General features: G+C 43.4%; 1 protein-coding gene across 8 annotated transcripts; it reads left to right on the top strand.

The window, feature by feature from the left end:
* The first annotated feature begins 2,279 nt into the window (after positions 1-2,279).
* On the top strand, positions 2,280-14,440 carry LOC104331501 (alpha-1-antiproteinase 2). 8 transcript variants are annotated; one of them, XM_075426319.1, is made up of 8 exons: positions 2,282-2,356; positions 3,175-3,274; positions 5,125-5,194; positions 7,132-7,260; positions 8,057-8,722; positions 10,074-10,344; positions 12,231-12,378; positions 12,995-14,440. In XM_075426319.1, exons 5-8 carry the CDS (start codon positions 8,074-8,076, stop codon positions 13,187-13,189), a joined length of 1,263 nt encoding a protein of 420 aa, XP_075282434.1. In that variant the 5' UTR covers positions 2,282-2,356; positions 3,175-3,274; positions 5,125-5,194; positions 7,132-7,260; positions 8,057-8,073; the 3' UTR covers positions 13,190-14,440. The 8 variants fall into 8 exon arrangements, with proteins under 8 accessions (XP_075282438.1, XP_075282434.1, XP_075282435.1 ...); XM_075426320.1 differs by lacking the exon at positions 7,132-7,260 and having other exon boundaries at positions 5,125-5,166; XM_075426317.1 differs by lacking the exon at positions 7,132-7,260.
* The last annotated feature ends 997 nt before the right edge of the window (positions 14,441-15,437 follow it).

The following is a 15,437-nucleotide window of genomic DNA, read 5'->3' as shown; positions in this document are numbered from 1 at the left end:
CTGGAACAGGCTGCCCAGGGAAGAGTCACCATCCCCAGAGGTATTTAAAAGGTGTGTAGACATGGGACAGGGCTTAGTGGTGAACTTGGCAGTGTTAAGTTCACAGTTTGACTCGATCTTAAGCTTCTTTTCCAACCTAAAGAATTCTATGATTCTATGATTCAATGAAGTATAGCACCTTTTCTCCTGAAATATCCTACCTCCCAGGGGGATGTCACTCCTGAGTGGAAGATGTTCAGCTAGGCACTGACCTGTGAGCTTTTTCCAGTCCCTCAATTTTACCCACATTAGCACAGCCCCTGTGGTTGCCCCTCCATAGGTGCTGCAGGAGCACAGCCTCCTGCTTGGAGTTTGGCTTTAAGGAGGGATCATGTAAAACACAGATGGCCTGACCACATGTGTCCACCTCTCTGTGAAAGCATGCACTGATGTATCAGCCTGACACTTCCCTGCTTGCGTTTTGGCAGTGCCTGCACCTTGTGCCAGCCCACACTCACGGAGCACAGGGCAGCAATTTGTCCTTCAATCCATTGCTGCATGAGGCACTGGGTGACACCAATCTGGCTGGGATATGCTGGGTGCCATGGGCACCTGAGTGCCCATCTCTGCCATCATGTCAACATCCCTACAGCAACCTTCAGCTAGTACAAACATCAGTACTATTGTTTTAAGTTTACTAGTGATGTCTCCAGAAACTGGCCCTTATTGATGGCAATGTAGATAATTAAGAAATGGGATCATTTAAAATGATTATGCCAAACAAAAGTTATTATAAGTCTGGCGTAGAGGAAGCAAAATATCTCTGTGCAAAATACTAAGATGAGATCTGGCTGCAGCATGCATCCAGCTGTCTTTTCCTTAGGCTCTTGTCAAGTATTATGCATGTGTTTAATTCTAGTCATTTCATTACTTCTACTGTATGAATTCACACAGTTTACAGAAGTTAATGATGCATGTGAAGTATTTTAAGGCTCAGGAAGTGTGGGCTGGATGAGTGGTCGATGAAGTGGGTTGAGAACTGGCTTAATGGCAGAACTCAGAGGGTTGTCATCAGCGGCGCTGAGTCTACTTGGAGGCTGGTAACTAGTGGTGTCCCTCAGGGGTCAGTACTGGGCCCAGTCTTGTTTAACTTCTTCATCAACGACCTTGATGAAGAGTTAGAATGTACCCTCAGCAAGTTTGCTGATGACACCAAACTGGGAGGCGTGGTAGACACACCGGAAGGCTGTGCTGCCGTTCAGCGAGACCTGGATAGGCTGGAAAGTTGGGCAGAGAGGAACCTGATGAGGTTCAACAAAGGCAAATGCAGGGTCCTGCACCTGGGGAGGAACAACCTCATGCACCAGTACAGGCTTGGGGTGGACCTGCTGGAGAGCAGCTCTGTGGAGAGGGACCTGGGCGTCCTGGTGGACGACAGGTTAACCATGAGCCAGCCAAGAAAGCCAATGGGATCCTGGGGTGCATCAAGAAGAGTGTGGCCAGCAGGACGAGGGAGGTTCTCCTTCCCCTCTACACTGCCCTAGTGAGGCCTCATCTAGAGTACTGTGTCCATTTCTGGGCTCCCCAGTTCAAGAAAGATGAAGAGCTACTGGAGAGAGTCCAGCAGAGGGCTACAAGGATGGTGAGGGGACAGGAACATCTCCCCTATGAGGAGAGGCTGAGGGAGCTGGGCTTGTTCAGCCTGAAGAAGAGAAGTTTGTGAGGGGACCTAATAAATGCTTACAAATATCTTCAGGGTGGGTGTCAGGAGGATGGGGCCAAGCTCTTTTCAGTGGTGCCCAGTGACAGGACAAGGGGCAATGGGCACAAACTGAGGCACAGGAAGTTCCATCTGAACATGAGGAAGAACTTCTTCCCTCTGAGGGTGACGGAGCACTGGAACAGGCTGCCCAGGGAGATTGTGGAGTCTCCTTCTCTGGAGATATTCAAGACCCACCTGGACAAGGTCCTGTGCAGCCTGCTGTAGGTGATTCTGCTTCGGCAGGAGGGTTGGACTAGATGACCCACAGAGGTCCCTTCCAACCCCTGCCATTCTGTGATTCTGTGATTCTGTGATTTGTTAGAGTAAGAGGCTGGATTCCCAGAAGAAGGATCTGCAGAAATGCAGGAGGACTCTTATGACTGTTGTAAGAAAAGGCAGGGTTTGGCCATGCATATACAGCAAAAATCATGTGCCTCCCCCCAAAAATTGTCTTCACTGTTTACTCTGCACCATTCCTAAAGTAATTACACTTGTGTGCCCTGGTTAATGTTTTCTAGAGGACCTTTTGCTTTCATAATGCTATTTAACAGTATAAATAAGAGAGAGAGCTGCAAGGTAGTCCTAGTGAAGACAGCAGGATCCTTGGAAGCTGCTGTAAGTTGTGATTTTTTTGTTTCCTACAGAGACTTCAAATGTGTATCCTCTTGTTGCATGTAATTGATTTTAAGTCTTTCCTAGTGTTGTATCTTATGTTGAAATCTGTCTTAGCAATTGTTCCAGTGATAAAGAGGCTTTTATTGGGTCAGCTGGATATAAAGGACATAGGCATCACAATTTAGGCATGGAGTTGCCTGCACATTGTTAGGTGGCTGGCAGGAGGACTAAGAATCTAAAAGCCAGAGTGGGGTGTCTAGTTGCCTTGCAGGGAAGCAAGGCGATCTCTGGAGCCAGAAAATCCTAGGCACCTAAAAGTGTGTCTTTCCTAGACGTACCTCCTGCTAGAGGAAATAGGCTCTGCTCCATTAAAAGCCTGAGGATGGGTGCTTAGAGCTTTTTCTAAAATGTATTTGTGATTCTTTTTAAGTAATTCTGATGATATTTATATTCAAGATTTACAAGAAATATCTTTGCTTAGGGGATGGGATATATAAGGTCTGCTTCCCTTTTACATGAGACATCTCCTTATTTCTCTAATCATGAGATTACAGGATGATTACGAGGGAGGGAGAGAAAATGGTGTTCTCCACACGCCCAGGGGAACTAAGATCACTGTGAGGCCAACAGGTTCAAAGAGCCAGAGAGCAGGCAGTGGTCAGGTGTACACTGGAAAGCAGAAACTGGGAACCTGGTCTGATCTGTTCTTGGGACTGCTGCTGCTTTGCAGAGAGAAGAAAGTATCCTCTGTCCTACCTGACTGCCCTAACCACTGCACTGGTTCTTTTTTATCTCCTTTTTTTATCCTCTGGCCTCAGTGATGCTTCGTCCCTGAATATGTGCAGTAATTCTGGTTCAACAGCAAATACTGATGAAGGCCTGGTAGAAGAGGGAGAGCTCATGTTCACCTGTTTCCAGGTAAAAGGAGGCCTAGAAATGGATGGTGCCACTCTTGGAAGATGCGCTTCCAGGGTGAGCTCTCCAATGCTAAGCTATCTTACAGAAGATATATGACACTGTGAACAGCTCTGTGGAGAGTCACATACATTTCTAAAGGACAGGGTAAACTTGGCTTCCATGTTTCTGCTGCAAAATGAACTAGTTTTAATTAAATTAAATCTTTGAAAGGCTTGAGAGGTGGGCCCCTGTGAACCTCATGAAGTTCAACAAGGCCAAGAGCAAGGGCCTGCACATGGATCAGGGCAATCCCAAGCACAAATACAGGGTGGAGAATGGATTACGAGCAGCCCTGAGAAGAAGGACTTGGGGGTGTTTGTTGATGAGAACCACAATATGAGCCAGCAATGTGCGCTCAAAGTCCAGAAGGCCAACTCTATCCTGGGCCACATCAAAAGCAACATGGTCAGCAGGTCAAGGGACGGGATTCTGCCCCTCTGCTCTGCTCTGGTGAGACCCCACCTGGAGCCCTGCATCCAGCTCTGGAGCCCTCAGCACAGGAAAGACATGGACCTGTTGGAGTGGGTCCAGAGGAGGCCACAAAAATTCTCAGAGGGCTGGAGCACCTCTCCTATGAGGAAAGGTTGAGAGAGTTGGGGTTGTTCAGCTCCAAGGAGATCTTAAAGAAGCCTTTCACTACCTGAAAGGGGTACAAGAAAGTTGGAGAGGGTCTTTTTACAAGGGCATGGAGTGACAGGACAAGGGGTAATGGCTTTAAACTGAAAGAGGGTAGATTTAGATTAGATATAAGGAAGAAATTCTTTACTATGAGGGTGGTGAGGCACTGGAAAAGGTTTCCCAGAGAAGCTGTGGATGCCCCCTCCCTAGCAGTGCTCAAGGTCAGGTTGGTTTGGTCTTTGAGAAACCTGGTCTAGTGGAAGGTGTCCCTGCCCACGGCAGAGGGGTTGGAACTGGACGATCTCTAAGGTGCCTTCCAACCCAAACCATTCTGTCATTATATGTTTCTATGTAGAAGTCACAGTGTTTGGGTTCTCTGCAGAATCCAATGCACTTGGCTTGTGCTTGAAATGTTCTCAGAGGCCTCAGGCACAGAAGCATCCAAACTCTGAATCACAAGGGAAGTAAATGTCTAACTGATCAGTCTGGAAAAGCCCCTGAGCATGTCCAAGCACATACAATGAGGTATGCAGAAAGTTTTCTGGCCAGTCAGGAAAGCACATCTGAGTGTGTGGTGCTCCTGTGAGTAGGCAGTCCCGGACAGTAGGCTTCTGACGTCATTTTCTCAAACACAGATGTGAATAGTCAAGTCTTTCTTTCATGATTTTTTGTGTGCTTAGGTGATTTTTTTTTTATATGGCCCTGAATAACTGAGATTTGTTCAGCAGACACCACTAGTGGTGGTGGGGCCATGTCCTGATGTGCCTGGTGCCGTCACAGTGCAGCTTTCAGGAAACAGATTTCTCAGATTTCCTCATTTAGAAGCAATCAGGAGGCAAGCAGCACCATCTGGTGAGCAAACAGCTTTTCTGTTTCATGCCTGCATATATTTTTGAGCAGTGCAAATTGTCTGAAATGAGATTATTGGTCAGGACGCCTTACAGGAGTAGCATGGGATGAATATTTTTCTCCTAGACAATTACATGGGACTCTAGAGGCAGAAAACTGTCTTCAGAATTGTCTCTCCAAATCATAGAGATAAAAATAAGACCTAAAGTTGACAAAATAGCTATATCCACAAAGAAGCAGGTTCTGTCAGTCAGAAAACTTAGTCTATCTTACTTCCAGGTCTTCTGGTGGAATTGTTCTAGGGTAACTTCAGCTAATCATAGTTTTCTCCATTTTCTTTCTAGGATACACTGTCCAAAATAAATACTGCCATTCTGGATTGCATGGTAGGGAAGATTGCGTGACAGGGAAGAGGTAACATATTCAACAAGGGTTATCACCAACTCTATTACAGATAAATTACTTAAAGGACACTGTTCTTCAGGTGTTGGCACGCTCTTGTGCCATTTTCTGGTTTGATTGAAAGCTCTTCATAAAAGCAACCTTTTTTTGAATACCTCAAATATCTAGTCATCGCCTAACATAGACTAAGAGAAGAAAGGAGGCAAAGATGTAAATGGGTTTCCTTCCAGGCTATTCAACAAGTCAGTGTAGATTTGGAACTAGAACTGAAGAGCTTTTCACTTCTACTCTCATGTTTACAGACAAAGGGGTTTTCTGAAGATTATATAAGAAAAGGTCTTAAAATAGGAAGCTTTCTGCAAAATTCGCCCCTTCGGATAAGGAATTCCCTAAGGGCTTTTTAGCACGGGTTCTCTGCTCTTTGCTTTTTAATAGATTGCTAGCAAGTATGCTTGGTAGCAAAATCTCTCAATCATTAAGACCATATGACAATCTTATCTTCTGCTTCGTACTGAAAGAGTCTCTATTGTCAGTTTATCACTGGCTGATCACTTGCTAACCTAGAAGCCACAATAATATCAAATGGATTAGTAAATATCAAGTATGAAGCAACAGTCCCCAATCATATTCTAAAGGCTTACAGGATGCAAAGTCTATTACAAAAGTACCCGTACATTGCAAAGAAAGGCCTAACAGAGTGTGACACTTCTATGTTCAAGGTTTAAACAGAAAAAAAAGTCCTCTACTAACTGCAGCTGTCTACTCTTCTATAATCCTATGATTTTAAAATCAATCATTATCAAGATTTTTGTGAGGGCTGACTCATGAGTCTTGACTGTTTGTGATTGGCCAGTACTGAGTAACAGATGGATGATTAAGGTTCAGATTGTGTTTAATTATCTGTGAATTCAGAGCTGTAATAAAATGAAATTAATTCCATGAAAGTACATAAATTAACCACAAAATGTAAACATGTCATAACTACATACAGCAAAAATATCAGGACAGGAAAAAAAACCTTCAGAAAACAATAACCTACCCTTACAGCAAAATCCTGCTATATCCATTAGCCACAATTTTGAGGCCAGGTGAGTTAAATTCCAAGTCTACTTTGCATACCAAATAAACAGAAATTGGTAGTTCAAAGAGAATATATTTGCTGTGTTTTGTAATACATAATAAATGTGATGAGATATGGAACAGGTGGTGACTTATGTTTAAAATGAAACGTTGCATTCTTTGGTATTCATGTTACTCTTAATAAATTATGACTGCAGCTGAGTAAATAGTTCACAGTGGATAATTTATCCAGAGGCAGCTTCTGAGTCGGCCTGCTGGATATGTGGAAATAGATTAGGCTTAGCTCTGATGGTTTGTTTGGGAGGTGATTTCTTTTCAAAGTCTGACTAATACATTGGCTCACTGATAGCAGTTTCAAATATTCAGAACTGGAGCTCTTATATTCAGTTACAAGTAGCTAGATATATTGAGAAGTATCATTTCAATGTCAAAATCAAAGGAGACCAAACTGTAATTTAAAACTGCTGTGCACAGTAATTGAAAATATAGTTACCAAGAACACTTATGGTTCTTCCATTTGTCAGTAACGCGGTAGGTGCTATTGCAAATAGGCCTGCTTCTTAGAAATACTTCTACCACACAGGTAAATGCTTGAGTATTTGATTATAGCTCAAAAATGTTTTGTTATTCTTGTGCAGGTCTAACTGTACTTGGATATTTAATTACTAATACAAATTTCTCCCTCTGATGTTATGGAGAAAGCAGGACCGTAAGCGTAGCAGTTTCTGATAACAGTCTCTCAAGTTGAATCATGCCAGAGCAGAAAGGTGCAATTTGTTTAATATGCCTCTCCTTGCACAAGTTTTAGCAAATCTGGCTCATTATCTCCCCAAATCCTTTGCAACTCTCTCACTGTTTCTTTGCCCTAGATACCTCCTCAGAAATGAGGCCCGCTGGGACAATCGTATCCACAGTTCCAAGGTCCCTTTGAAAGAGCTTATACAGTGCCGAGTGTCAGCCCTGCAAAGGAATGTGGCGACCATAGCCAAGCGTAACAGGTTGATAAATGTATCGCCCTTTGACCAGTAGAGCATCTGATAAAAATTGAGCCTTGTTTTCATTTAATGACATTCACTCCTCCTCTGTGCTGAAAATGAACCCACTCCAATGGTTTGGTTTCTCTATTAAGAGACAACACATTACTTCAGGTTCTTATTTAATTCGTTATATAATTTTTATTCAGAAAGAAAGAGCACCTATTCCTTAGAGACATAGGGCTTTATATTCGGTTTGCTACTGAAAAACAGCCACCACGATTTGTCCTTTCTTGAAACAGGGCACCTTATCAATCTGACTGAAAGTTTGTTTAAAGATGACCTTCATATCTGTTTACTCAAATTCTGTGTGTATGTAGCCACTGATTGCTGTCCACTTGCACGAATTTCCCTTCTTCCATAACTTACAAAACATCCAAACTTCAATGACATGCTTTCCAGGAATTAACTTAGACCACTAGTGTCGAAAGCACAGTGGTATCGCAGCCCTCCAGTGATTAGCCAAGGTGTGTTTTCTAATGGGATGTGCTCCATTCTCTGGCCTGCTGAGGGTGCTGTGTATTCAGCTAATCCATGCTGAATTTTGCCTTTGCAGGTATTTAGGGTGAGGGTGGCAGAAAGGGTTGGTGAAGGCTTGCCAGGAGGCCTGGGAAAATTAAAACAAAAATCTGGCTGGAGAACATGGAAACTGAGGACAAAAGAAAGACATAAGATTTCTTATTCAGTGGGAATGACAGAATAACGATTTCTACTTAATTAATTTACTTACCATAGTAATAGCTTCTCCTTTTTTCCATAGGATTTTAATACAAGAAGATGGAGACCACCTTCTATGTTAGTTTGCTACTGGCTGGGCTTCATGCTGTTGCCCACAGTCAGCACCTACCCAACCACCACAACGGACATGATCCAAATGAACCTGAACACCATATGCATCACGGAGGTGAAGCAATAGCTTGTCTCAAACTAGTGCCGAACAATGCTGACTTTGCATTTGAGTTTTTTAAAGAGGTTACACTGGAGGCACCTAATAAGAACATTTTCTTCTCTCCTGTAAGCATTTCAACTGCGTTTGGGATGGTGGCCCTAGGGGCTAGATCAACCACTCAGACTCAGATTCTGGAAGGACTCGCCTTCAATCTGACAGAGATGCAGGAGAAAGAGATACATGAAGGTTTTCACAACCTCATCCACATGCTGAGCCATCCCGAGGGCGGGGTCCAGCTCAACATGGCGAATGCCGTCTTTCTAACAGAGAAGCTGAAACCTCTAAAAACATTTTTAGATGATGCCAAAGCTCTGTATCAGCTGGAGGCTTTTACCACTGACTTTAGCAATCCCACAGAGACTGAGAAGCAGATCAATGATTATACAGAGAGGAAAACACATGGGAAAATTACTAATTTGGTCAAGGACGTGGATCCACAGACTGTAATGCTTCTGGCTACATTCGTTTTCTTTAAAGGTAAGTCCTCTAGGATTCGCATTCACGTTATTCATTCTTATTGACAGATCTAATCATAGAATCACAGAATGTTAGGGGTTGGAAGGGACCTCTGTGGGTCATCTAGTCCAACCCCCCCGCCAAAGCAGGATCACCTACAGCAGGCTGCACAGGACCTTGTCCAGGCAGGTCTAGAATATCTCCAGAGAAGGAGACTCCACAACCTCCCTGGGCAGCCTGTTCCAGTGCTCTGTCACCCTCAGAGGGAAGAAGTTCTTCCTCATGTTCAGACGGAACTTCCTGTGCCTCAGTTTGTGCCCATTGCCCCTTGTCCTGTCACTGGGAACCACTGAAAAGAGTTTGTCCCCATCCTCCTGACACCCACCCTTGAGATATTTATAAGCATTTATCAGGTCCCCTCTCAGCCTTCTCTTCTTCAGGCTAAACAAGCTAACTCATTTGGAAATCCCTCTGGGGTAAATTTCAGATGCTCTTTGCTGGGCCAGAAGAGCCCCTAATGGCATCCTGGAGGTGGTGGAGAGGTGGCAGGACCCCACCCAGCATGGAGAGGCAGCTGGGGCCACTCAAGTTTGGTTCTCTCTGTGGTATCCACAGGAGCTCTACTCCAAGCTCCCGTGCAGCCTGAGCTTGCTTTCATGGATTTAGCCTAACTCCAGTTGCCCCATGCTCTTCTAACTTTCAGTGAAGGTGCTGAGCTGCATGCATGACCTAATCCTTTTAATGCCTTTCTTTAAAGGTATGCAAGATTCAGTGGCCTAAACTACTACATACTCCTTTTTTTTATTTCTGTCAGAGTCCTTCATGTATACACACTAACATACTTGTATATGGAAGAAGCTAGTGATGAACCAGGTAGGACATTTTAAGGAACAAAGTGGAAACAGTACATTTCTGATGTGGGTTAGATGATGTGCTCTTAAGCCTGACGTAACAGCACTCAGATATGAGTTCCTACACCAATTTTATCTACAAATTGAGGCTTGTGAGTAAAGTCAATAGAAATGAAATGCATACAGTATACGAGTACACAGATGATGTCAGGTAAGCCCTTAAATGACAACTTACAGAAAGGCCACTTAGATCACCTGAACAGCATAGTAGTGGTAGGTACAAAGAAAATGCCTAATTAGTTCATTACTAGCATCTGAAAAATAAAGTGAAATTGGAGCCTAAAGAACCCTTTTGACCAGGTAAAAGATGCTTGCCTTACTGTGATACACATTTTAGAACATTATATTTGAAAATTCTGATTTTAACAAATGGAGGAATAGGTGAATACTACTATTAGTTCTATAAAAATAAATTTATGATGGGATGGGATATTCAGTTGCATTCTCCTTCTCTGTATTAGGCATCTGGGAAAAGTCTTTTAAACCAGAATATACTGAAGAAAGGGAGTTCTTTGTGGACGCTGAAACTACTGTGAAAGTCCCTATGATGCACCAAATGGGCACATTCGACTTCTATTTTGATGAGGAACTGTCATGCACCGTGGTACGGCTTCATTATAATGGGAGTGCTACTGCGTTTCTGGTTCTGCCAGCAAAAGCAAAAATGCAGCAGTTAGAGCAAACTCTGGTCAAGGAAATCATCCAGAAATGGTCAGATCATCTCTTCCAGAGGTAATCTTCTGCCAGTCAGCTGCAGCTGCACCTAGATTTATAGTCTTTTTTTCTTTTTTGGGAATGCAAACACTATGAACTTGCTGATTCTGGGAACTGAGTGGGTTATTTTTGGCTTGTGTCCCTAGCTGTAAAAATCTTGCAGCTGGTTGGTATTTAACTATTTGCTTGTTGATGCCTGAGTGACATGCTGCTCCCCCCACCACAGTGGAGACCATCCTGATGGGCTCCCAGGAGTAGCGAATAGCAAGCCTAGATTGGCATTTCTAAAATAGTCCGTTGACTGAGTGGGAAGGTGGCAATTCTAAGGCAACCCTCCTATCCTGAGTTTTCAGCTAGTGTGTTTTACCTCTTCTATGTCACTGACACATGATGACTCAGACTTCTGTCTAAACCTTAAATAAACCATAACTTAAACAGTTTGTAGTGCATTACTACAAACATATTACATGCGTAATATGTCCTACACAAATATCTTCCTTACAAGAACCATTGCAGCACACAGTGGTTGTTAGAACAGGCTAGTGATTAATCATGGGTGTCCTGATTTTCTGGCATTTTGTTTTTGAAACTATAAAAATCTGATGAGGTTCTGTTAGCTCCTACCGTCAACACTAACATCAGCTAACATATTTTACAATGTTGTTTGTCTGGGAGGGAAGAGATCTTAGCACCAGCAGATGAGTAATGTCAGGTTAATATGTGCCTATTTTACCAAGCTCTGCCCTGATTCACAACTAATAAGGCTGTGCAGTTCACACCCATGATTCTTAGTGGATTGTTATAGAAATGCCAGCACAGTTAATAAAAACATAATGGATAGCAAACTGGATATGAGCTAATAACGTGATACTTCAAATATGAAAAATAAAAATGTATCATTCTCATCTGCAAAATCAGGAAAATCCTTGGATAGCAAACTGGATATGAGCTAATAACGTGATACTTCAAATATGAAAAATAAAAATGTATCATTCTCATCTGCAAAATCAGGAAAATCCTTGTCTAAATGAATTCTTGGTGCAAGTTCCTTGAAGATCAACACAGGAATAAGTGCTCTATGGGAGAAGTTGTGAGAACCAAATGGCAATTTCAGTTCTACTATTATGTTGATGCCAGTGCTAATACGCTTGATCCCATCACCTTCTAGTGCACTGGGCAGTGTCTCATAAAGGCTACTGCAGTGGGGTTTGGATCCCATCTGTTTTGCTGTTCAGCCCAAGCTGTCTCTGGGCGAGACAGCAAAAGACTTGAGCTAACTGAGGGGTAGTCACTGCAGTAGGTGATTTGGAGGCTCCAAGAATCCCTAGACAATACGCGAAGAGAAATCCAACAGAAAGCACGCTAAGCAGGAGCTACTGCAGATAGCTCACAGTCAAAGGCAAACTCGATCGTGGCCATCCCACAGGAAGAAGACAATTAGAAGATATGGTGTCCAAAGGTGCAGGCAGCAAGGCACAGACCTTCCCTGGAGCCAGTCCAAATGCTGCAGTTATGCCAAAAACACTGCTTTGCTTTGAAGTGCTGGGGTTTGCCACACTTCTCCCCAAGCAGACTCTGGCTGTACCCCACTTCAGGTCTCCACCTGCTTGAGTAACATGGGCTGTCACCTCTGTAACTCATTTTCTCTGGCTGTAAAGAGGGCCTGTTGTTACTGTCCTTTGCAGAGTGCTCTCAGATTTGCTGAACTAATTATTGTTATTATTATTAAGAATGATAGTGCCTGTATCACCATGAGAGCCACCAGCAGTTGAATTACTGTTCATTTTCATTTTACACTCAGTGTCTAACCCCCTGGGGTTTGATATTCATGGGAATTACATCTTTCTTACTATCATTTATCTTGGTGAAAAATCCTTCTCACTGCCTTCTCTTCCAACTAACAGCCCGGTGAGCCTCTACTTGCCCAAATTTTCTATTTCCGGGACCTATGAAATAACAAACACGCTTAGGAAGATGGGAATTGTGGATGTGTTCACCAACCAGGCAGATCTCTCTGGCATCACCGGCGCCCCAGAGCTGAAAGTTTCTAAAGTAAGTCCGTGGTTGTTGGCCCTATTCCTTCTTTCATGAACATGTAGGAAAACCCCTCTGTGGTAGCAACCAGAAACACCAGCTACACACAGCTCCCAGCTTGCCTGCAGCTGGGCTCACACTGGCCTCAGCCTTCAAGCTTACAAGACCAGCTTGGCCTTCGGTGACAGTGGAGATCAGATTAGTTTACTGCACAATTTTTTTTCCAAGACTGGTATCAGCAAAGATTTCTTGGGCAGTATCTGGAACATGTGAGGAACATCAACCTCTGGCTCCTCAAGGGGAACTGCTAATGCTCCGAGGCACACCTGTCCTCCTACCCTGGAGACTCAGTTTCGGAGGTGCAGACAAACTCTTACAAGTGGAGCCTCCATCCTTTATCCAGTCTTTGTGGCAAAGAAAAAATGGTCTAGTTTTTTTGTTCTAAGGAGATTTCTGTAGCTCTGTTGTAGTCCTCATTTAAAGCAGTCATGACTACAACACAGCTCACATCTCTGCTGCCTCTACTCACTTCTCCATGAATCCTCCAAAGCAAGGCTGCTTTAAAAGGGGTTTGATCCATCTCTCTGGTGGCTGTTGTCTGTCCAGAATGACTGTATCTTTTCTTTCTTCCTAGGTTGTACATAAGGCTGTGCTGGATGTTGATGAGAGAGGTACTGAGGCAGCAGCAGCAACTGCTGCTGAACTAATGACAGTGTCTCTTCCTACAACCGTTGAATTCAACCATCCCTTCCTCATGCTGATTTTTGATAAAGATACAAACAGTACACTCTTCATCGGAAAAATAGTTAACCCGACTATTGCTAGCTGAAGTGACATATGAATTCTGCTTGCTGTTATTGATTAAAGAAGATGTGAAACTGCATGACATGATTTATTTCCATTTGTACCAGCTTAGTATATGGTTCTTTTTTAGCAAGAATTTTCATTTTGTGTCATTATCAAAAATTATTGGTATTGACCATGACATTTGCTTAAGCAAGGAAAGCAAGGAAACTGTTTTAAATTCAGCTAGCAAAGAATGCATTATTTACTTGACTAAAAGCCAAGAAAAGACCTAAGATTTGCCAGCATTCAAAGAGAGACATTTGTATTACAATGGAAGACTCTTGCTTAATATGTGGTTGTCAGCCAGAATAGCAGATAAAATGATTAACACTCTTGCAAACAAAGCAAAAGTGGTTGTAATTTACCGTAAGTAAGTAAACAAGAGATGGGAAGAGCTGGATCAACAATGCAGGGTCATGGAAAACTGAAGCTTCTAATGGAGACAACACTGGGAATGTGAAAAGCTGTCTTTAACAGAGAAAGAAATCTGCGTTCTCCACCAGAAACCTTTTATCATTTTTAGAAATAATCTAGCAGCAAACCTTCCTGAGCTTCTTTCAGCTCAAAATAGAGCAGGAGGACCAAATCTGCTCTTGAACCTGAAGACTTTCAGCCATGTGTTGTCAATTCAACAGACCTAGATAGCCTGTGCAAGTAGCTGACTGCTCACACATGTATCCATCAGTGGTCAGAAGGAGAATGTAACTGTATGGGCAGGTGAGCCATTTGGATGGTGTTGCACAAGCATACTGTCAGCTGAGATTTGTGGAAAATGTATAAAAAAGATCTAGAAAATCATACTTATTTCAAATGCTGTCCTTTTACAGACACAAAAGTATGTAGGGAGCACCCAGTAAGTGGATCGCTTGACCCAGGAGGTGGTGGCAGGCACCCAGGTAGAACACAGGGCAGCTTGAGGGCTGGCTGGTAACCGCTTTCAACAAACCTGCCTTGCCAAAAGGTACCAGAAAGAGCACAGTTGCCCCTTTCTTGCCTACATTTGTGTATTTTGGAAGGATATGAAATGGTGTCACAGCATCAGGAATCACGCTGGGAGCAGTCAAATGGCTTGGGAAGCTAACACAGCCTCAGCAAGGTCTTGTGTGCCCTCTGTGAAATTAAAAGCAAGTGTGATTTTATCAGTCTGGTGAATAACACTGTCTGTCCTTTCACAGGTAAAAGGAAAGCCTCCTGTCTGCTCTGTGTTCTTAGTAAAATGCTCCTGTTAACTCTCCGCATGGTGCTTGATGGTGTTTTTTGACTAAATAGGCACAATCTCTGTATAGACAAGTGTATGCACAACTCATAAGCATCAATGGCAGGACTCCCAGTGAAAGAGATGCATGGGTGCCACATCATCTTCCTGGCTCCTTTCTGCACTCACCTCCATCTGTTTGAGTGGCTTTGTGACCCGACATCCACACAGTGATAACTGATAAGGCATCCCATCCACCTCTTCAGGTTTCTTGTCTTCCTGAAATACGACAGCATGGTGCACCATTGATCGGGTCTGTCTTAGCTATTATCACTCCTACAAAGTCACAAAAAAGCTGCAAAGCAACAGTAAAACTTGTAGGGATGAGAGAGCTCAAAGAGGTGAGATCCTTAGCTACGTATTGAATTCCCTAGAATTGCAACAATTTGCGCCAGTTGAAAAACCGATGTAATTGATTTTAGTAGAGTGATCCTCAGTTTACATCAAGCAATGTGGAAGAAACAGAGGTCTCAGATGCACAGTTACCTGTGGGAGCTGCAAGACTAAATATTGTTCTCTCTCTTGAAGACCATGTAGATCTACATGTAGACCACGTAGAACATTTTGGAGTGGATGGAGACATAGAGATACAAACAGAGCATAGGAGGAGGAAGGTTGTCCCCACGAGATGCTGGGAGATATCTGAAGATCAAGAGAATCCTCACATCAGCTAAATCAGCATTTGCAGGCTGTTAATCCATATTTTAGGAAGGAGACTCCTTTCTTTCCTACCTTCAGCATCTTGGTGTTCTCAAAGACATGTGCCCCCTTCAGAAGCAGGACGTGGGAATTCTGTTTTCCTCCCATATTTCAGGAAAATGAGCCCACAGGGCCATAGAAGGGAGGTGCAGGGACAGACATGCTGCCATGCAGAACTGGCACTCCACAGATTGTGCTTCCCCTCTCACTGCTTCCAATGTATGATCTCTCTGTGTCTGTAGAATGTGTTGGAGAGGTTGCAGGGACAGTGAGCGAC

Source organism: Opisthocomus hoazin, chromosome 7 (assembly GCF_030867145.1).
Source record: "Opisthocomus hoazin isolate bOpiHoa1 chromosome 7, bOpiHoa1.hap1, whole genome shotgun sequence".
Lineage (NCBI taxonomy): Eukaryota > Metazoa > Chordata > Aves > Opisthocomiformes > Opisthocomidae > Opisthocomus > Opisthocomus hoazin.
This window is presented reverse-complemented; position numbering and strand designations above follow the sequence as displayed.

Coding starts and splice junctions, on each gene's coding strand:
- LOC104331501 (XM_075426323.1), top strand. CDS start 8,074: ATGGAGACCACCTTCTATGTTAGTTTGCTACTGGCTGGGCTTCATGCT. Junction 8,723..10,073: donor TACATTCGTTTTCTTTAAAG/GTAAGTCCTCTA, acceptor TCTCTGTATTAG/GCATCTGGGAAAAGTCTTTT. Junction 10,345..12,230: donor TCAGATCATCTCTTCCAGAG/GTAATCTTCTGC, acceptor TCCAACTAACAG/CCCGGTGAGCCTCTACTTGC.